Source organism: Lagopus muta, chromosome 19 (genome assembly GCF_023343835.1).
Source record: "Lagopus muta isolate bLagMut1 chromosome 19, bLagMut1 primary, whole genome shotgun sequence".
Lineage (NCBI taxonomy): Eukaryota > Metazoa > Chordata > Aves > Galliformes > Phasianidae > Lagopus > Lagopus muta.
This window is the reverse complement of record NC_064451.1, coordinates 3130007-3153249: the sequence shown is the minus strand read 5'-3', so window position 1 is coordinate 3153249 and position 23243 is coordinate 3130007. Positions and strand designations below refer to the sequence as shown.

Sequence of the window (23243 nt, the reverse complement as noted above, 5' to 3'; positions counted from 1 at the left end):
CCGTGATACCTGTTCCTTGTAGGAGAAGTGAATTCCTAGGCACCGAGACAGGGGGTGCTGCTGGAAAACTGAACCCCAAAGGCCCAATGCCAACAGTCAAACATGGAAAACCAGTAGTACAGTTTCTCCCTTTATTTCTGAAGTGAAATGTCACTTCTTTGGCTACCAAGCCACAGCTGCTCCCAAATACAACTGCTCGTCAAACCTGATCGCATTCAGGAAGCATTAAGCAAGCATTAAAGGAAGCATTAAACAATTTCTTTACTCAGAGGACAGTGAGGCTCAGAGCTGCGGGTGCCCATCCCTGGATATGCCCAAGGCTGTGGATGGGCCCTGGGCAGCCTGAGCTGGGGGGGAGTCCCAGCCCGTGGCAAAGGTTGGGACTGGATGGGTTAGAGGTCCAGTCCAAGCCATTCTATGATTCTATGGTGATTTCTACCTTAGTTTGTTCTTAGGATCCCACTGGAAACTTACAGCCGTGCTGTTGAGCCCCGTGTGCTGGATGGGATGGGGCAGCATGAGGCCAATGAGCAACATTGTCTGCTGAACTCTGAGGGAAGATCTGGCTTTGGGCACAGGGCACTGCATCCTCGCGGTGCCAACAGGAGCACACAGCTCCCAGGAGCTGTCAGGAGCCGCAGAGTCGGGAACTCACAGCTAGAGGCTGAGGCTGCAAGTCATAAGCAGCTCTCTGTGGGCAGAGTTTGAAAGAAGAGGCCAGAGCAGCCCGTGCGAGCTGCTGTAATTCGTTTTAACATTATCAATAACAGACTCCAGGCCTCCCTCGGCCCCTTCAGTGCCAGCTCTTGCATCTTGCTAACAGCATGCTTCCCGGTAATCAGCCCAGCCATAGAATTACCTAAGAATTTATTTCTCTACGCAGAAAAAAAAGCTTCCCCCCTTTGCTGAGCAATGGGAAGGAATAAAACTGAGACTTTGTTTTGCTTTACTTTCCAGGAGCTGAGGCTGGGGGAAGGGGAAGGAGGAGGTTGCTTCGATGCTGACCACCTCGGGCACACTGCAAAGCCGTCCCAGCCGCACGGAGCAGAAAGCGGTGCTCTGCACTTCTGGAAGTTGGCTGTGCCTGTTTTGCTGGGAGACTACAACCAGAGGTGACAGGACTGTTATGAAAGGGGAATTTAGGTCAACAATCAAAGCCGCAGTCAGGGGGCCCAAGAACAGGGAGCTAAAGGTTGGGGCTGTTTTTTTTCTTTAGCATGCTTTAATCGTTTAGTATCAAAGCACAGAGGAACGCTTGAAAGAGCAAATATTCTACAGGAACCTATAGAAAGCTTTTATCTGTCCAGAGGAAAATAATTAAAACCGACAGATTTGGGTTAAGTATCCCCATGTTCCATGCAATTGGATAAGTCAGCGAAGATCCACTGGAGCAGTTCTTGAGTTCTGCACTGGATATTTCATGGTATGATGTTGAACCCAATACAGTTTTACAAAGGGGAGAAATAATCTCTCCTTTCCTTTGCTGTGCTTCTCCCAGCCCCCAGCTTCCTTCCACGATAGTTAAATAATTCAGAATCTGGAGGACTTAAGGCAACATCTCTATCTATACTATTTCCAATGCAGCTGAGAGGCCTCCTGAGGTCAGCCCCTGAGCCCAGGAATGTCTCAAGCAAACCACCTGAGACTTGCTCAGGTGTCAATGTACCAAGTGAGGAAAAGGGGGATGTCTGCCGCTGCTATCAATCCAACTAATTTCAGACAAGATATTAACATTTCCAAGCTATGCAATAGGATTCAGATCCAAGACAGAAGGATGGAATTCTTTGACGTGAAAGGCAAGATCTTCATTCTGTAGAAATACAGAGCCTTAATGCAGCCATGCCTATCTAACGCTGAGAATTTGGGACAAGGCTCTTCTCAGTATCAAAATATTAATATCATTGCCATTTAGCACTGAACTACACATATTTTCTGTACCATTTTTCAAATTCCCAGACACTCATATGCCCAACAAGAAGCCTGAAAACAGGGAGGTGAGAAAGGCTGCAACAGCAACACATGAATTTGTAGTTGCTGGTTAGCTATGAACATACATAAATCCTTCCCCTCTGATAAGAAAATCATGTAGGCTGCAGCCGAGCAGCCACTGGCATGGACAATCACGTTAGTGACACTTGGCTGAGCCCATTGTGAGAATATACCCGCTAACAGTATATAAGAGCTTACTGCAAACAGATCTGGTAGGCTGGGGTTGGTGAGAAATTATTAGGTTGTGGGGGATTTTGAGGTGTAAGCGAACACACAACACTGCATAACCATGTGGCACAGAGGAGTGAGCTCCAGGCCTGGCAGCATCGTAACAGGGTCATCCTTGGACCATGCGCTGCTTTTGCAAGGGCTGCTCTGTATATAGGATCAGCATAAACAAGTACTAGCAGGAAGGGTGCCTTCTTATCTAGATCTGCCTAAGCATTTCACAATAAAGCTGCAGAGCCAGTGGAGACTGGTACTTGGTTAACAAACTGTGGCTGTTTGTAATCCAATAACTACATTTGGGCAGGCTTTTAGATGGATGGAAAACGCACATCCTTCACAAGGGTCAAACTTCAGGCTCTTCTATAAAGCCCAGTAGCATAGGAACACATTCCATAGAATGAGGATAAGAATTTTCTAATACCTGAAGGACAATTTATTTCTCCTGCCTTGTTCTCAGAAACAACCAAGTTTTTTGGGATGAAGTTGGAAAACCTGTATGTGCCCATGTTATTAGAGATGATCACAATGAGAGCACACATGGGAATAGTAATTAAGATGGCACAGGCAGTCTCTGTTGGGATACCACTGCAAGTGCAGTCATCACCACGCTCCTTCAGAGAATCAATGGTGTATGTCATGAACGTGGAAGACTTTTCTCCAGGTTTGATCCGGACAAGAATCAGGTTGATGGCTGCCAGCTTCAGACACACTACTGTGGCCCACTGATAATAAAGCAGTTAGGTGTTGATGAAAACCCAACTTCAAGTATAGAGTGGGAATGGAAAACCCTCAACAGTTTATTGGCTTAACTGAAAGCAATCTGAAAACTTCTTGGCTTCAAAGCTTACCTGCGCTCACTGATCAGCAGAACTGGGTTACAAATTAACCATCCCATTGTAGCTCAGGCAGTGTGTTCACCTTTAGAGAAATTCAGCTTTTTTTTCCCCCTTTGTAAGCGCATATTGCAAAGCATATGGGTACACATCAAGAGACGCGTGAACATTTTCCATCTTTCACAGGTGCACATAGAAATGAAATGGAATCACACAAAACCTACAAAAAGGACATAAATGCAATGGCATGCCAGGGAACTGTCCCCAGCAACATCCGCTACCTCTGCTTCCAGGTCTCCTCCTCCCTTCTGTGCTATTAGCCACACACTGATTAGATATCAAGCTCTATTGACAAATTTACTTTTGAGCATGCTAACATGGAGCGACTTTCCTCCCATTTGTAAGAGTTAATGCTTGAGAGCAAACAGAGAGTGTCTTCCATGGAAGGGACAGATACGTAATTACCACAACTTCCAAGCAATCTAAATGATAAAGTGGTATTTCTGGTCTCCTTTCAGAAAACAGCAGAGAGAATTGATCATAAACTGGGTCAAGATAGGTCAGCATACCTCAGAGCAGATCAGATGGCCAGAGCATCCCAGGAGGAAACGCTCTCCTGGAAGGATTATTAGGGGCACATCTGTGCCATCAGATGACCGCGCACAATACCCATCAGCTCACTGGGAGTTCAATATGGCATTTCCTTTCAAAATGTGCTTTGTGCCTGACAAGCACTGCAAGTCAATCAGCTGCAGCAGTGGCTGAGCCCGGAGCTGTGCTGGAAAGTCTCCCGACGTGCTGCCCTGCAGAGCCCTCACCACAGCCAGCAAAACGCAGCGGCAAGCAGGGGAGGTCTGCACATGAGATTGCTTGTGGTGCTGATCAAAATACATAGCAAGAACTGAAAGGGGGACAACAACACAGCTTGTTTTGCTTTTTAGAATTCCCTAGTCACTGACCTTTACAGCAGCTTTAGGGCAGCGCTGGAACCAGCTGAGCTGTTACTACTCCCAGCTGCAGAGAGAAGAGCTTTTACACCATTGCACAATGCGTGTGTGTTTGTAGGGGGCAGGTTAGGGCTGGAGAACAAAGAAGGAAATCTAGTGGCACCTAAATCAAACGTTATGATCAATGAGTGAGAGGGAAGAGAACCTGGGGAGCGGGAACAACCTTACAACCTTTCCGGGATCAGACAGATGGCCAATATCCACAATATTACAAAAACAAAACGAAAACAAAAAATTCCATGAATGCAAACTAGGGCACCCTGCAAGGAGACTGTAAAAATCACATCATGATAGCTTAGACATGTCTTTGTAATTGAGGGGCATTTCCACATGAAACAGTTCTAGTTATTTAATTGGATTTTGAGAACATTCTTGGGCAGACACTTTGTGAGCACAGAACTCAGTGGTTCCAGTGCATTTGCACTGATTTATACCATGCGAGATCTTGGCCTCTGTGAGAATTAAATCTCTTATTGCAAAAGTATCTTAGATCTAATCCAGACTCAAATGTCTTACTGCATCTGGCTTTCCCATATGACTGCATCTTTCCTATACTCATAGAAGCAACCAAAGGACCTACCACCCCTACAGGAAAGCTGCAGATGCAGTACAGAACAGCGTGCAGTATCAGCAGGCAGAGCAGAGCTCACTGTGCCTCTGTTATGCTGTCCCTTTTAAAGGGATCCGGGTCCTCTCTAATCACGACTATTTCAGGCCTCAAATTCCCCTCTCCATACTTGCATATACGTTCCAAACCCATACACAAACCACCGAGATATTTTTGCTTTCTAGGAAACATCCTGCTGAAAAAGAAAAAAAAAAGAAAAAAAAAAAAAAGAAAAAAAAGTCTGCCTAACATGATATAACTACTATAGTATGCATTCCAGATAGGCTGTAGTCACCACACACTAACTTTAGTTCATGATCTTAGAGCTCTGTTTTCTCTGCTCAGTTTGAATCCGGGGTCACTCGTTTGGGCATCATTTTCCTCCTGGAAATACCTGAGTGTGTATTTCTGTGATACAAATAGCAGTGATCCCTTGATCTGTGAGCACAATTAAATGGATATCTAATAAGAAATTCTCACGTAAATAGTAGCAACGTCTTAGAGGTGTACAGACGCAAATTCACACCTATTAAACCGACGGCTGGAGCTTAACATGAAGCCCTTAATTCCTAAAGGACAGGATGGGACAGCGATGGGCAAACCTCCAAAAGGTCATCATTCTAGTTCACTTTCCATGAGCGTTGCCAAAGTCAAATGCTTCTCAAAAGTAATTGACCTTCTCAAGTCTGCAGAACTGGGAGAAAAAAATGTAAAAGAAACAAGCTACCTTGGAAGATTGTTGGCAATTCTTGTGTTTAGCTGAGCAGCAGGAAATATCATATGTTCAACCCTTCTTATGTTATTTCAGCCCTTCCACTTTCGGTTAAATCTGGAACCAAAGAAATGAAGACTAACCAAAAAGCATGTACATGTACTACCTTCTGTGTGCATACGCACTCACATGCACATGGGAGTGAGGGAGCAGGCTGGAGCATTTTGAGCACTGGGCTTCGTTCTTTATTGTAAGGGAAGATCTCCAGACGAGTTTGGATCACACAGAATTAGTGTTCTGAAACAGAATTTCATTACTTTCGTTAAGTCTTTGTTCTGTATTTGTGCTTTCAACTTGGTCAAAATCACAGGAATAGGTGATCACAGGAATAGGTCATTTCAGCATAGAGCCTACATGTCCTTCTGGAGTGCTGTTCTGCCCTGAGACTGACAGACAGACCACCCAGCAAGGAGATGACAAGCAAAAGTCACCCCAAGCTTATTTTCTGCTTTCTCGCCCACTTCTTCTTTTTAAATGATGTTTCACAGTCCTGACTTTGTCAGTGCTCCAGTTTGCAGTGGGGAACCTTGATTTTGCTCCCTGAAGGTCGCATTCTGGAGGTAAGATCTTGGTCAGAGTGAAGATAACAGTTACGAGTCTGAATACAATGGCCTGGATTGAAAAGGACCTCAAAGATGATCTAGTTACAACCCCCCTGCTGTGGGCAGGTTGCCAACCACTAGACCAGGCTGCCCAGAGCCACATCCAGCCTTCAGTACCTTCAATGAGGAAAGATTTTAGTCTTATTTTTGAGCCGGCCTTCAGACTAACACACTTGTATGCTTTGAGGCAACCTTTCCTGGTTAACGGTGACAAAACCTAAATAAGATGAAGAACATCAAGTCACACTAAGCCTGACAAGCAGAGCAATGCCCAGGAATCCCTACAAAGTGCCCAGAGTCAAGAAAAATCCATAGTTACAATGGAATATTACAGGATTTGAAGTCAGCATCCTACTGTTTGCTTCAATTAGTTGCAATCATAGAACCGTATAGTATCCCAAGTTGGAAGGAACCCACAAGGATCAACTCCTGGCTCCACACAGGACTACCTAAAAATCAAACCATATGTCTGAAAGTGTTGTCCAAACACTTCTGGAACTCCAGCAGGCTTGGTGCCATGACCACTGCCCTGGGGAGCCTGTTCCGCCCTCTTGGTAAAGAACCTTTTCCTAATATCCAGTCTGAACCTCTCCTGACGCAGTTTCATGCCGTTCCTGTTTTTGCAGTAATAACTGAAAACCCCAGAGTGATACGACATTAGAAGCACTCAGACACAATAGGGGGTGAGGACTGAATTAACTCCTCTTTAAATAAGAATTTGAAAAAACACTGAATTCTCGTTTAAAAGAACCTGGTGACAGGCACTCCACCGTTCTACTCAGAAAGGCTTCTCAATGACTGAATACTTTCACCAAAACAGTGCATTTTCTCTCTGTTCTGAAGTTACTTAGTTTCCGTGTGCATTCATTGGATTTACTCATATCCTCTATTATTAGATTTCCAAACTCCAATTATCAGATTAATGTTCCCTAAACATATACTTAAAGATCATGATGACCAACTCACCTCTTAATCTTCTCGAGTCAAATGCTTTAGGACTTGTTACAAATCCTATAATCATGCTCATGATTGTGTTTTTTTTTTCTCTAAATCCTCTCGCATACAACATCCTTAAGCTGTGGACGGACATCAGAACTGTACAAAGTGCCTCAGCAGCAGCTTCTCCATTGTCAACACGAGGATAACACAACCTCCTTGATCCTGTTCAGCATTTCCTTGTTTACACAGCTAATGATGACTCGAAACCTTTGGCCACAGCATCACACTGGCAGTTCACATTCAGATGCTTTATCTGTTCTGACACAGAGTCACTCCAACACGCTTAGCTTCCAGGTGAAAGATCTTTCCCCCACCATCCATCCCTTATGCATGACCTGCCTCCCGTCTTTCTATATGTATGACTTCACATTTGGCTTTATTCTGATGCATACTGTTTGCATGTTCTCAATTTATGAAAACACCCAAATGAGAGTCCTGTTTTGGTCATTGTTTACCACTCCCTGAACTCTGCAACATCTGCAAATTTTATCAGCACTGATTTTATGTTTTCTTGCAGGTTGTTGACAGAAAATATTAACTAGTAAAGAGCCAAGATTGCATTGTGCTGAATAGGAGGGAACGTGGCCAGAGTCACTGTTCAGGCAACAGCTCTGTTTTTCAGTGGGGGGAAAACAAATACCTGTGATATTCACGAATACAAGCTTACACAAGTCAAGACAAATTGACAAGCTGAGATCAGCAAGAACTGCATCTGCCTTTTTGTCTCTTCAGCATTCTACAACCCCAGTTCCCATTTTAGAGCTGCAGGGACCTAGTGTGACCCTGGCTGATGGGAATTCTTGGCCAAGCATTGCTTTCTCTTTGTACAACAGTGTGGCGTTCGCCATGAACTGCATCACCAAAGAGCTGCACTGGTGTAATTACCGCTTCCTCACATGCAGTGTCTCTCTGAGAGCTGCTGAGAGCCAATCTCCCACCCTCACCGATCCAAGGACTGAGCTGAGGACACCACAGAGCAGCTGCAGTACTAAAGGAACTAAAACTCCACAGCAACCTGTACCCCCCCAACTACTCTGCCACAAAACAAGAAACTTGAATTTGCAGGAGAGGGAGCATACTTATCTCTCAGCAGTGTCACCACTGTCTAACTAAACACCCTTTCTTTCTCCCAAAACATCTAATTTATTGCTGGAGGAAATTGCTGTTCTCTTCTTGAAACCACCAGTAAAAAAGGGAGCCTTTTGCAACTGCCTTTGTTTTCCTCTCTGCCAGTTACTCTCAGACTGTCCTTCCCTTCCAGAACATCTTGCTGCAATGCCCATAACATTCCCATAAAAACGTGTGCCTCGTCAAGCTTGCCTTGTCCCCAGTGTTTGACAACTGTCAGAGAAACCCCATAAAAGCCAGGCTGCAAGCTCATCAGTGCAAAGGACACCATGTGTGGAAAACATTGACAGCTCTCAATAAATCACACTGCTGCTGAACAGCTGGTTGGAGCGCTTGGCTTCAGAAGAATGCTGTCCGCATTACCCGTTTACGTGCGTACTTCTCAGTGATGCACTGAAGATCCTGAGCGTGGGGAGCAGAAATACATCATTTCCAGAAGATACCACAGGTTGTGTGTTTTTTTTTTTTCAATTGTATCTGAAGAGAATTTTAGATCCCATTTCAAGGTTTATGGCCCATTACAGTAATACAGTTGTGCAATAAAGTGTTGACTTCTTGACAGAGATGTTCACCCTGAGGAAAATGTGATGAGAGACAGGCGATAGTAGGAAAACCTATCCCCATCTCAGTTCCTTCCTCCTTCTCTCTCAGGAAACACATAGCCCCCATTTCACTTAGTGTTTTCTTAAGTACCAGAGCACAGAAACTGTCAGAGTGGATGTTCACTGTCTGGCCATCACAAGTGGGATAGAAAACACATGGTTGGTGCAAAAATGCCCATGCTTTTCTGCCCTCTGTGCTTGAGGCAAAGGGAAGAGTTTGCTGCTCACCTTCCTACTGCTGGGAGGTGTCTTCCTCTCAGTGCAAGTGTTCCTGGCCCACCTTCATTGAGAAGCCTCAGCCCAGCAGACAGCAAGCTGCAGAAGAAACACAGATCCCTTTCCTGGATCATTTCACCTATGTGAGATGCAGCTGCTGCTTCTTTCTGGCTTGTTCCATGGAGCCTGCAGGTGTTTGGATACGGCCCTTTCCCAGTAAAACTGGTGACATGCTGATGTTTAAAATAAAATAAAATAAACCCCTAGTATTATGGCATATAGCTGAAGACCACCCCAGTTTGAGCATTGCCTCTGGTGAGACAAAGAATGTAAACAGTCTGTTTGATTAAAGCATCCCTAACAAGAGGACTCTGGGGAATTCCAATCTTTCCCAGCTCAAAGACGAGCAGAAGATACGCTGGTACTCCATCCTTCATTAATTCAGAGCTCTCCAAAGGGCAAAAATGAAGCACTCAACTTTCCTCATGGGACAAATTGTTGATGGTTATCCTGGAATTCCTGGAGGAAGCTCACCAGTATAAATCAGGTCTATTTTCTCCCTTCTTTTTTTAATCTGTTCACGGACAAAGAGATTGTGCAACGTCTGATAAACTTTGCCCACGCTGCAGTGCAAAATCCCCACTTCTGACTGTCTGAGAGGGGGAGGTGGAAAGACCACTCTGGAACTGTCTTACAGATAAAGCTATTAATTACATGCCAGAAAATATTTGTGCAATAAGAAGAACTTCTCTTTCAACAAAAAGCAACAGATAAGACTGTCGGAAGCCATCGCAATTTAAGGGACAGAGATTCTGCTAACACTGGAGATCTTTTGTAACACATCTACATTTTCAAGGTGCTCAGAATTAAAAGTGGGACCACAATTTCCACACCTAGAATTCCTGGGAAAACTCCTTCATCCTCACTTGCCAAATGCACTCCTGGGGACAGGAACACTGCACAGCTACCACATCTCTGTGCAAGTGAGGAACCACAGCCCTACTGCTGCAACCTCCTCACTCACAGAGCCTTTCTTCATCCCATCACTTTCCCATGCATCCTGAGGAGCTGGAAAGGCTTTATAGAGGATTCCACTGTCTCCTGGACAGAACCAAACAGGTAATTCCCTCACCTCCCATCTGAGACCACCAAGGTACACCGTTAGAAGCACAAGCCAGAAGAAGCCTCAAGACAACGACCTTTTGTTTGGCTGTCCCCTGTGCTGGGGGGTCTCCGGAGCACGTGAAAACAAGTTCATTCAAGCCTGTCTCTTTGCTTGGAGTTCTCAGCTACTGTCCAGGCATTGCTTTAAAGCAAATTGACACCATAATTTGCCTCCATCATTTTTCCTGTTTTTCAAGACAGTGAGAAAAGAAGAGAAGGGCATATACAGAGGCTGACATCTCAGCAGTGAAACTCCTCCAAGCAGATGTAGAGTAGGAAACATCCAGTAACCCTGCTGGCTCCAGCCCACAGCTTGGACCTGAGTGCACGGTTGATTTTCATTAACTAACTTGTCTTCCTGTGAACTTCCTCTGAGGGTGTTTGTTTATAAACAGAGGAGGGGATATTATTGCTGGAGATGGAAGAGTATGGGAAGGGGTGAAGGACTTTAGAGCCACAAAACTGGAGAGCAGAGCTGAGAAGTGTTTGTTGCAGGAAACACAAAGGACTCACTGTAAAAGTGGTATATGGCCTAGTTTTACAGCCTAAAGGGAATAGGTTAGGTGTATGTAGAAAGTGCTCCAAGAAGTAAAAACAACCCCACATTGTACAAACATTTCCCACTGCATCATCATAACCATTACACAAAGCAATGGTGCTTGGAGGCTGTTCTCCATAACATCCACTTCTCAGCTAGTTTGTTTTCCCCACTGCACAAATTGTATCGGCCCCACTCTCAACACGATTGCCAGCCTGCAGCAGCCCCCTGATTTCCTCTCCAAAGGAGTAACTCTGAGTTTGCACTGGTGTGCTCAACAGCAGAATCTGGCTTGTACTACTTACCCTTCCCTCTGCCAAGTACATGTTTCAAAACCGTGTGCGTAATACATTCAGTTAACATTTGCTTTTTCTCCTGGTACTGCATTTCTCCCTGAACATCTCCATTCATGAGCTACAGCACAGGAGGCTTCCAATTCTCGTCTAGTTTGTGCTGAAAATAAGTCCTATTAAATTATCACTGGTGGAAGGTGCTGTTTTGAGCTCAGAGAGGCTGCTTGGTTTATCCGCAAGGCAGAAGCAAAGAAAGACAGTAGTAACGCAGGCACCAGATTCCAACCTTAGCACCTCAGCCTTTACAAGCACAGATGCTGCTGAATTCACAGCAAAATACAATTTGAGTGGCTCACACAAGGCACAGCCTTCCTGCTGGCAGTTCCAATGGTGGCACAGGCTGTTAAGACATGAGGGGGTGCTAACCCTTCCCAAAAACAGGCTGCAGTTACTGGGGCACTGACACACTGTGTGCAAAACTCCATCTGCAACCATGTCTGCTTCAGATGTAACTGTGGGGTAAATTACCTGGTTTTGCCCTTAATTAATACCCTCAGCTATCCAGGGCCAGGCTTTTTGCATTCCTGAGTCAACCTACTGACCAATGTGCAGATGTATCAAAAGTAGGAAAGCATTCAAGCTCGAGAAGAAGTATCCTGAACAGAGGGGCTTCTCTGATATATGCTCTTCTCACCCATTTCGGGCTGCATACACTGCTGCATTTGAGAAACACAGTAACTCCTGCTCATACCAACCACACCAGCACATCGGGATCAGAGATAAACTCAAGACTGTCTCATCTTCCACCATGTGCAAAGAGCTCATGTCACTTGTTGGTAAGCGAAAGGCTTCATAACCACTGCACAGCAAAGCAGCCCCCCAGCAAAGAACCATCAACAGCAACTGGAGCCAGCCTACAGGAATTAAGGTTGGCTCCACATGCAGAACAATTTAGGCTGAAGATTACCTGCTACCATCACCAAAAATGGGGTTAACAAAAAGCCAAGCCTGCTGCAATCAGTTTCTAGCTCTGACCCAAACACCCAGCAACACTCAGACAAATGAGAGCAGTTCCTCAGTTTTCCTGAAGTGCGGTGCTCTCTCCCACCTGACAAATGTATCACCACAATTAGCAGAATGTTCTGAGGATGTTACCAGGACCACAAAACTGCAATCTTATTGCGAGATCAAAGAAAACAACAGCATCAAAATATGTTAGGACATGAGAAAATGAACCTACATTCAAAATGAAGTAACACTGGTAACAGTGAAGGCCCATCCTTTCCCTCACTGTCTTAAAACAAACAAAACAAACAAAACAACGGTGATAAGATCTCTTTCCTCAATCCAATGGATGATCTTTGTGAGTATGCTTCCAACACTAACAGCAGAGAATAGGCAAGGAAGAGAAGGAAGGAGGAGAGAAGCCTGCAGCTGATGCTCTGCATTGGGAGCAGGCCTGCTCTTCTCCCAGCTCCATGACAATAGAAGACTCTGGGGAATCAGATGAAGGAGGGGAAGATCGGTCAGAAGAGAGAAATCCATATGGGAAAGTGATTTAAAGCAAATAAATAATAAGCTACATAAGGAAAAGGAGGAAAATCACAGCAGAGGGCCTTAAGCATCACTCTAAAAGAAGACTCGAGGAAAGCCTAACAGACCCCAGGAGCTGATCAGCAAAGAACAGGCTGGTTTTCTTCTCCAACACTGCAATTCTTGAGCTGGTGTCATGTCATATCTCTCAGATGCTGCCTCACCAGGCCAGTTCCAGATGCGTCTCAGTTTCACTTCACCCTCCCTCCCTCACTGCGAGAACAACTGCCCGCTCCTTGTTTGTGCACCACTACAATAGATATTAAACAGAACCACACCGATAATTCCCAGAAAATATGCATGAGCATCTGCCTGCCCAAGCACACAAACACGAAGCCTGCTTACCCTGTGTTCCCACACCACTCATACACTGTGTGGCTGAAGCCACCAACACGGCAGCCAACAACATGGGAGCCACCCTTGGTCTGCAAGGAGGGAACACCAACCACACATGGGGACAGGAAAGGACAACTACAGAGAGCATGACATGGGTTTGACAAGGAGGAAGAAAACAGCAGTTGTGCAGAGCAGGAAAAAGGGAAAGATGGAGAAATCAAGGACATCAGATAGTGGAGAAAGAACTGAGACTACAATGGTGATAAGAGAGGGTGGAGGGATTGGACGGGAAAGTTACACACATCACCCAGCAAAACAGAAAATCAGACAGCGTGTTTGGAACATGCGCTCGTTTTAACACTGAAGAAAAGAGAGAAAGGTTGACAGAGACGAAGGCCAAAGTGAGATTTGGAGTATAGCAAAAACAACTAAAATAAACATGTCCCCTTCCCCTGGCCAATTTCTCTGACGTGAGAGCTTTGCAATTTTTCTTCTTTGGTATCCAAAGCAAGAAAGGACAGCAAAATAAAAGATGATAATGCAAGGACCATGAAACGCTCTGGGATGTAGAGGAGGGATGCAAAAGACTCTGAAATCAGAGCCTAAGCCAGAGTCAGCCAAGGTCAACGGTATTTTTCATGATTTTGGATAGGTTTAGGATCAAATCCATGCTGCGTGCGTAAGTCTAGCAACATGAATACATCTCCATTCTCACTAAGGGATAAGCTGACTTGTATTTACGCTTGTTCACAGTTTTAACTATGGATACACACTGCAGCTTCACTTGGTGCTGCAACCTTACGGACACGGAGCAGTTCCCAACTAAGCAAATTGCTCGGATTGCGATGAAGAATGATAGCAGAAACATTCTGGGATAAGATGCTCACTTATTCTCTTCTTAATTCCTTTTTATTTGCCTTCTAGAGCTGTGCTCTTCTCTTGTTCAGAGTAAGAGCGCTTTGACTTTATGATGGCTGTGGGGAGAGCAAACTATATAAAAGGCGCTACCATCAAACCAAAGCAGTTTACAAGATCTGCCACTTGTGTCAGGATACATAGGGAAATAAACAAGCTGCTTTTCCTTGATCATTGGAGTTTAAATGCTCTATTGATCTGGGGAAAAAATCAAAAGTGCTTTGGAAATTGTGTGTGTGTGTGTGCATGCGTGCTCACACCAGAGAAAATAAAGAGGTTAGGGACAAGCAGAAATTAGCAGATCAACCAAGGATTTCTCCTCCACAGAAAGCTGAAATAAAACTAAGATTCCCAGTCAGATGCCAGCTATCATAAGGTAGGGAAATGCTCAAAAAGCAACATAAGATCAGAAGAAAGGTACACCTTAATTTTTAGAAGTCACATTTTGAGGCAAAAACAAAAAAAAAGATGATGTACTCAACTGCCCTGTGCCTACAACACTTTAACAAATGCCCAGAACCAGGGAATAGAAAAAACTAGCGCCCGTTCTGTATTTGAAATAGAAGGATTAATATATAATGAAAGATTAATACATAATGTATAATGGTTAAATGAAGGGAAGGATGACATTAGACTGGCTGATATAGCTTAGAGAAAAACGCAGAGGGTTTTGATCAAGCAGGACTTTTCAGATCCACATTCAGAATATTGGGGAAAGAAGCAAAAATGTAATAAAGCGAACGTGTTCACTCTTGCAATGATGAGATATAGGAACTGTTGTACAGATGACGATCAGAGAAGGGTGGGAAATGGTTGATAAAATATTTTTCTCAGGAAAATGGGAAATTAATCAAAACAGACCATCTGTGGGAAAGGATCAGCTCTGGCAGATATTCTAACTTAAAATTTCAATAGAAGTCTCATAACTGTCAAAACACCTGATTCGTTTGTAACTTTCCAAAAATAAGAAAGCCAGTATCTTACACCAGAAGATGTTATTCTTTCTCATAGTTGACATAGTTAACACTTTTCTAAATCAATGCCTAGGTTTTTTGGGTACTTAAGATGTTGTCAGTCTGTCCGTCTGTCTTCCAGCCTTACATCCGGGTCTTTGCTAAAGATCTTTGGTTTACAGTAGAGTGCTGGGAAATTTTCTGTGCCCTGTGCTATATCAGAACCAACAAAGTGGATATTCTGTGAATGCTTGAACTAATTATCTACTGTTACACCCCTGACATGGCAGGGGACTAAATTTGGCAACCCAGGAGGTCCTTTCTCTGCTTGTGCTCTTGTAATTTCTTTCAGAGAAAAGAAAAGAGTGGCTGAAAAACAACAGCTAAAATTGGAAGCAAAACTACTGTATGGGAATATCTCAGCTGACCCCTCACGGAAGGCTTTAATTATTTTTTCCAATACATTTTTTTGAAAATAGATGCTGTATTTCGGCTTTGCATTCTTGCTCAGACCAACCTGAGCTCCAGAAATCCAAGGTGAACACACCCAGTTAACCCCACAGTCTGACAGAATTGAGCACTGCTGGCCCAAGGGTCCTCCTGCCTTCGGGTTACCCAGGCACACATCCCTCTTGCAAAAGAGCTGAAAGGCTTTGGGGTGAGGCAGAATAGGCCTCTTTACATCTGCTCCAGCACTCAGTAAGACCTCGTGGACATGGAATTTCTGGGCACATCCCAGAAGTAAATCAGGCCCAAGTGAAGCTCAGCGCGGCCAGCTCAGCCTGGGACACAGCTTGGTGCCTACAGCAGGCAGCCACACATCAGTGAGGAATCTAACCCGACCATCGCATGTCAAAAGGCAAACTTCCCTCTTTACTACCATTTTATTGATTAGAGCAGCCTGGAAGGAAGTGCTTTGAAAAAAATAAAACATGTTCTTCAGACTATATGGTTCTGACTCCAGTGTGTAGCTGGTTGAAAGAATGACACTGGTTGAAACTGGAAGTCTTAAGGAAAGAAAAATCTCTTTTTAGTTCCCATTTCTCCCGTCCCGGCTTCTGCAGGAGGGAGGAAGTGAACTGCTCACGAATATTTAGTAAAGGACAAACCACGCCGTATTTTTTCAGTGGCCCTATCGGTCACTGCTTACCCAGGGCTGTAGCTGTGAAGTGGGGAATCGTTGGAACGCAGAGATGCACGGTGACCTGTGTCCCCTGGGAACAGTGCTGGGGGCTGTCACTACGCTGGAGCATCCATGCAGACCTGAGCCCCTGCCATCCCATCCCCTGGGACCTGACGCACACCAGAGCTAATTAACGACGAGCTTTATGACTGAATCATTCTCTAGTCCTTCATGTCAGTACTTCATTACGGATCAAAACAAGCAAATCCGTGGAATAAAAAGGCAACAGGCTGTGAAGATGAGAAAAAAATGATGCCTTATCCATCTACCATCTATCCATCTACCCAGTGAAATTCAGTGTAAACTCACTGTCAAAGAGCATCCTGAGCAGCTGCTATAAGCATTGGCTTCAGGGATGAGACCCAGCTGACTGCGCCCACCTGATGTGTTCAGTAACAGACTCCAAAACTCCAGAAGTCGACCAAATGAAACCAAACTCCAAACAGATATTCTTAAGCCCTGAGGAGGAAGCAGACCAACACAGTGTCAGTTACACATCTATATTACTGCCCAATGGTTGGTCTCCGACATAGATGCTTCTCAGTCTCTCACATGCAAGAGCTGTGGCTTTAAGTGAATTCCACTGTGCTGATTTTGGCGTTTCCTTCTCTTTGGATTCTGCTGCAGTTTTATGTTCACCAAGGACCGAAGTTGGGAAAACATAGGCACTCCCTTACATATGAAGCCTTATTAAGTTGGGATCATGCTCTCTGTTGGCAGGCAGAGGAATAGAGAGACAGAGGAGAATGAAACTGGGAAGAGAAAAAAAAAACAAAAACAAAACACAAATAACTTTCCCTCTTCAGAGCAGGCACGCCTTCCTACTCCAGCTCCCGCTGCTGATCATTCATTCCGCTCCTCTCAGCTCCCAGACAGCAAAGAGTCAACATCTCCTTCCTACGAAAACATGAGCTCCTGCTCCTGAGCCATACGCTAGAAAACACCCTGACAGGGACTCAGGAGGATCCTATTTCTCACGATGTGGTTGCGTTTCCACAGTAGAACTGAAATATCTTTGATTACAACAGAAGCAAGGTCAGTGGTGCTTTGAAGCGTTCTACTTTGCATGGCACGCGTGTTATCTAACTTGATTACAGCCCGGACCTTAACTCCTTCGTCGACAACTGGAGATATATTCAAAGACTGTAGGAGAAAGCACACAAAGTCGAGTGATTAATGCCATGTGCCCATGCGTGCATCTGTAAGAGAGATGTACTGTGCCAATAGGTGTGCACTTCCAAGGAGTGTCTGTCCAAGAACAGTGTGGCCCAGGGACAGACCCAAGCACGCACAACCCAGAGCCGCGCGGCGGGAGCCACGCGAATGAGGCACAGCCCGGCTCCCAAAACACTGCTGAGGATTTGCGTAACACGGATCAATGGGTCAGACTTCCAGTTTCCCAACTGTTTTCCCTGAGAAATGCCAGAACAGATATGAGTGAAGTCAAACAGGGCAGCAATAACATCACTGCCAACCAGCGTGAAAATTGGCAGAGCCTGGCACTGAGGACTGCCTATGATCAGAGACAGGGCACGGCCCGGCGCAATGACGAACCCACTTAACAGCGCTGTAAAATTAGCCATTTATGAAAACAAATTGAATACTGCAGCAGAGGGTGACGTAAGGAGAGTTGGCTCCAGACAGAAACAGAAACTCCTGTAGCAGGATTAGCAGAGGAGCTCCTTCATATCAGGGCTCAGGCATGGAAGCTGATAACAACTCGAGTCCTACATGAAATTTTTAACAGACAGGCTTCCCTTATAGGCTCACGTGTGGGTGTGTGGCTCCTATATGACTTGTGGCGACTACTCCTGTGCCGGCACAGAGGGATCGCAGAAGAGCTGTCAGCACAGGAAGAGGATAGGGGCAGAAAGCAGATGAAGATACAGGCAGGACTCTGTAAATGAGGCGCTCTCCAGCCAGCCCTGCCCTCCCCTTCAGATCTGTGCAAACACAATTTCCCACTTTGCAGCTGCAACAGAAGTTGGGGAGAAACTCACTGTCTGCAAACTAGAGTCATTCCCTGCCCACCCAGCACCCAGAAGAGCTCTGGCTTTCAGCAAGGTACTACAGATGTAACATCGGCAGCAGAACAGGGCTCCGGAGTCTGTCACATCCCAAAACAGTGAAAATGAGAAAGCCAAACGTTTTGGCAGCCAGAACCCTTGATTTCCTCACGGAGGGAAGCGTAATCTCTCCCTAAGCTTGCTGCAGGTCTGGGAGGCTGTGGTGTGCAGAGGATACTCCGAGTGAGTTCCTCTTGGACTTCTTCCAGGTGTTTACACACAGAGCCAAACCTGGCTCCTCTTCAAGAGTGTGTGATGGGGGGAAGGGGGAGTTTAAAAATAAAATAAAAATCACAAAGTCCTCCCGAGCAGAGCTGCAAGCTCCACAGTGCTAAACTGGGGCATTTCTTTTCATTTTTCGAAGCGGAATGTTATTTCCGTGCATAAAATGGGTCAAGTGTTTTATACAGGCAACAACCCAACCTCCCCCAGCCAATCAAAGTATTTTACTACAAATGATCTTGGTGTGTGTTTGTCTAGGTCCCCTATTGTATGAATTACAGATACTCACACCAAAGGCAGACATGGGGTCTTAGATCCCGGATTACATACAAACAAAAACACAGATCGTATTCTGCCACTGATGAGATCTGTGCAAACCCAAATTCTGCCTCCGCTAAGCTGAAAGGGAAGCACTTTGAGCCCGGGGTTTAAGTTAAGATTGGGAAACAGAAGAGCGGAGCACGAGAATGCCTTCTCCTATGAAATTACTCGTCTGACTGCCCTACTGAAAGCCATCCCAGTCCCGGCACCTCCTGCCCACCCCAGCAGCCACACACGCTGCATCCCTCTCCCCACCGCGAGCAGAGCAGCTGGGACTGGGGAAAGTTAAGGAAACGCACTGCTGAGTTCATCGTAGTTTTTGTTTTGCTTCGGACAAAGCAACTTCACCAACAGGCGACAGCGGTGCGGGTCAGGGACGGGGCAGCGGGGACGGAGCAGATGGCAGCGGACAGCAGGGACGGGCGAGCGGGGCGGGCGGCGGTGCCACCAGCAAAAGCATCCGCCTGCTCTAGGAAGTGCCTCCAGTTAAAGGGAAAGGGGAAATCCTCCCTGTCTCTTTAAGGCATCCTAGGACATGGAAACTTTGTGCTTTCAGGGAATCTCCTTGCCAAAAGAGCTGTAAAACATGTCTTTCACCCCCCCTTCTTCCCCCCCCTTCCCGCCCGGCCCGTTTCTCTTTCTGACTTGCTTCCTTTTTTTAAGGGCATTTCCATTTTCTATGACTTCCTTCGGAGCAAAGATGGATGTGGCGACATTTATAAGGGTTTGTAACCCTCCAAAAAGTATCCGATTTCACGACAACTTTGCTGCACTTTATCACTAAAGCGGGGAGAGAGAGGGAGATGGCTGGAGGGGGGGGAGCGGGAGCGAGCGCGGGGGGAAAGGACCCAAATCCACGATGGGCTCGTAAAATTTCAGCAAGAAAAGTGCAATATTCCTCATTATTGTTCAGCTCAGACAGCTCAGCCTGGTAGCTGCTTTCAGTACTAAATGGTTTTATAGGGCTATTTGACCTTACAATCATTTGTGTTACACTTGCCGTTTCTAAGGGGAGACGAAAATACTTGACATCCTCTAGCTGCAGCGCGAGTCCCAGCCCCAGCTGAGTGCCGAGGGGTTGGGAACTTTATAAACTCATTTGATTCATTTGAGGTTTCACAATAGCCAAAAGTTCCTTTATAGCTTTTTGGAAACCACATGCTAACATAGCATCTAAAAAGGTAACAGTGAAAGTACGCTAAAGAGCTCATAAAACTAAGGAAATCGTACAGGGACCTTACACATGCATTTCTGTGCAGCCACACGCTAGACATACGTTTCTTTCCATACATACATATAAGCTACTTTTAAATGCTCTACTTACAGTTTTCTGACCTGCAAATGAGTTAAAACCCCACCGTAAGAGCTCTCCCTCCTGTCTGCATCTCAATCCATACACACAGAAATACAGAAACTAGCCCGGATACTGCCATTTCCCTGTGTAAAAGTTTACATAACTTTTCCTGCCAGCATATACTTTCAGAGAGTTTGCCGAGCTCCAGTATTCCACAGAATATATGGATAATAAACACACCCGTGCGTGTTTACACATGCACTCACATACGTCCGTACGTTGCAAGGCACACAGGCACATTTAAATGCACACACACGTATCCTATACACACGCACGCCTACAGCTGGCTGTTCTGCCGGCTCCCGAAACGTAAAAGGGATGCTGCAGCCCCGGGCACGGCGAGCGACCTACCTGCAATGACAGCCGGAGATCTCTGTCCTCCTTCAGCTTTCAGCCACACTTGCAAAGTGAAGGCATCTCGGGGCAGCTCAATGTCTGCCTTCAGCCGCAGCTGATCACCTTGTCCACTGAAATAGAGCGCCCTGCTCGGGGTAAGGGACTCCTCGCCGTCCTCTACCTCCCGCTGTTGCCTCCTGCGGGGGACATGCCCAGGCTCCAGCCCAGCAGTGGAGCGCCTTCCTCGGGCTAACCTGGTGGCACAGGTGCCCGGGGCAGTGTAGAGGAGCTGGCGGCTGTGCCTGGTGTCCCTTCTCGCCCTGCGGGAGCGCTCGTCCATCCCACATTCGGGTCCACTGGCTAGGGCTGTACAGAGAAGCGCAAGAGGCAGCAGCAAACTCCAGAGCTGCATTTCCAATCTTCCCCCCCCTTCTCCCCTGCAAATCCTCCCGATCTGCCAGCTTTGGGCTCCTCCTTGCCTTGACTTTCTTCTCTTGTTCACCCTTCTTGGTATTTGCTCTTTTTATAACCCTTCTCAGTTGCTTTTTCTTTTCTTTTTTTCTTTTTCTTTCTTTCTTTTTCCTGCTTATAGATTTTTTTTCCCCTTAAAACAAATAAAAATAAAATAAATCAAAACTCCTTCTTGGTTGAAATGTATTTCTCTGTTCTTCCTCCTCTATCTGTCTTCTTCTCCTCTATTCCTCCACAGCTGGAATTCCTCTCTCTTCTTTTCTCTGCTGGATTTTCTTCCCTTTATTTTTTTCTTCTTAAAAAAAACACACACACACACTCACACACACACAGAACAAAACAAAACAAAAAAACCCAAAGCAACCCCCCAAGCTTTCTCCAAGACTCAGACCCACTGATTTCCCTCCCCCCAAAAGATGCTCTAATCTATTTATTTTTTTGGCCTCCTTTATAACATAAGCCACAACCCCCTCCTTCCCCCCAACCTCCCCCCCTCCCTTCTTCTCCACAAAATGAAAGAAAAGAGAAAAAGCCCCTCAGAAGATGAGTAAACAAGAATATGCTAATCTACTCTAGGGTGCTCCACCTTCCCAATTGAATGATTCCCATTAAAACTGCAGGGATCATGACTAATCAATCAGCTTGAAGAAGCAGATAGCTCCAGAGGTTCAAACAATTTTGCTGTTTTCTTTCTTTCCCCCTTCTCTTCTCCTCTTCCTCTTTCCCCCTATCACTTTCTCCTCTCCTATTTATTTTTTATTTTTTCAAGGAGACAATCAAGAGGAATGGATCAATGTGACAAAAATGCTGCACCCCCCTTTTTGCAGTCTCCCCAGCTTTCTTTCTCAGTCCAGTCCAAAACACACATTCCTATTTTTTTTTCTTGGCAAAAGAGAAAGCTATTTCTCCTCTCAGACTCCCCGTTGCACTTTGCTGGTAAACCTTATGCTCCTCTGCAGCACATAAAGAGTCTTGAAACTTGAGTCTCAGATATTTTTTTAATTGCTTTCTTTCTTTCTCTCTTTTTCACTCTCTCTCTCTCTTTCTCTAATTCTTTCTTTTCCTCTTATTATTTTCTTAAAGTTATGCAATCAGCCAGGCTCCCCCTTTTGTGGTCCCCCTCAGAGCGGTTGTGTGCAGCTAATCCAAATGTTGCATCAAAAGGTCCCCATCGAGTCATGAGCAGCTAAAAGGAGAGAAGCTTGGTGGAGAGCAATTGCCTTCCAGAAGCTGCAGCAACAGAGCAGGATTTGGCTTTTGAATGCTCCCAAAGACTCCTGTTGTTGTTGGTTGGTTGGCTTTTTTTTTTTTTTTTTTTTTAAAGTAATTAAAAAAAAAATTATAATTTTGTTGGTGGACTGAGTAAAAAAAAATCCTCTCTCAATATTGCTAGCTATTCAGTCTAAGGAATTCAGCTCCCCTGGCTTCCCTGGCTTAGTTGTAGCCACAGGTAAGCTTCTGGCTGCTTGCTGGTTTGAAGATCTCTTTCTGAGCTGGGACGTTTCTTTTTTTTTCCTCCTTTCCTTTTTTTTTTTTTTTTTTTTTTTTTAAATAATATTTTTTTCACTCTTGAAAGATCTCAAAAGCTCCCCCTGATGGCAACAAAAAGTATTTTTCTAAGTACTTCATAAGTGGAAATAGTAGCACGCTGAACCTACTGGCCACTACTCCGTTCAGATGAAGCCCACTAGAATGGAGCTGAGTTACAGCAAATTCAGCCTCAAACCCAGGAGTTCTGATCGTCCTCTTCTCTCATGTCAAACTTCATTGCTGTCACTCCTTGTTTTCCTACAGACAATCTCTCAAGAGTTTTCCTGGGACTGTAACATCACTGCTTTTGCAGACTGCCCTATTGGTACAAGTTGTTATGGCCACTTGCACTTGAAATATACCTGATAAACTTAATGAACGTAAATACTGTCATGTGGAAGAATTGTTGCATATTTTCAAGGCTTCCAGCAGATGGTTTTCCAGCTCCTCGCCAGTGTGCAAACACTCAGGAATGTATAGCTGCCATCTGATTTTCAGCGATGTTGCACACAGCCACAAGGATCCACAGAACTCAACAAGAATCAGAGCTGCTCAGCCCCTCCAATCGCATGACTTCCCTCTGTGCAGCTCTAATGGCAATAAAGATAAAAATACCAGCAACATCTATGAGGTTTTGAATACAAGACCTCAAAGAAATCAAGCCTCTCACCAATCAAGAGGAAATTGTTAGGTAGCAAACAAACTACAGCACGGTCTAAACCCCCACAAACACCCCGAGGAACTCAGAGGGATGCAAAAAAGCCACTTACACACACGCACACACGTCCACTCAGCAGAGCCCGTGTGCTCCACTTTACTATTGTAATTCAGCACATAAGGGATGCTGAAAATCAAAAAGTTAACGTGAACGGGTTCAACTTCAAATAAGAGCTAAACCAGAAAGAGTTGTGATGCCCGGGACACTCCTTTCCTCATTGGAAAACCCAGTGTCCAGGGGAACTCTGCCCTGGCTGGTAGGACAGGC

The 23243-nt window shown here is 45.2% G+C and overlaps 1 protein-coding gene across 2 annotated transcripts in view; it reads right to left on the bottom strand.

Annotated features, from left to right (window-relative positions):
* Positions 1 to 20695, bottom strand: part of PAPPA (pappalysin 1) — a 167177-nt gene extending 146482 nt beyond the window's left edge. Inside the window, exon 1 of one of the 2 annotated variants that reach the window (XM_048965610.1) lies at positions 20273 to 20695. In XM_048965610.1, the coding sequence (XP_048821567.1) occupies positions 20273 to 20669 (397 nt within the window). In that variant the 5' untranslated portion in view covers positions 20670 to 20695. The remainder of the gene's footprint in view (positions 1 to 20272) is intronic. The other variant, XM_048965609.1, reaches the window with a different exon arrangement.
* Between the last annotated feature and the right edge of the window lie 2548 nt (positions 20696 to 23243).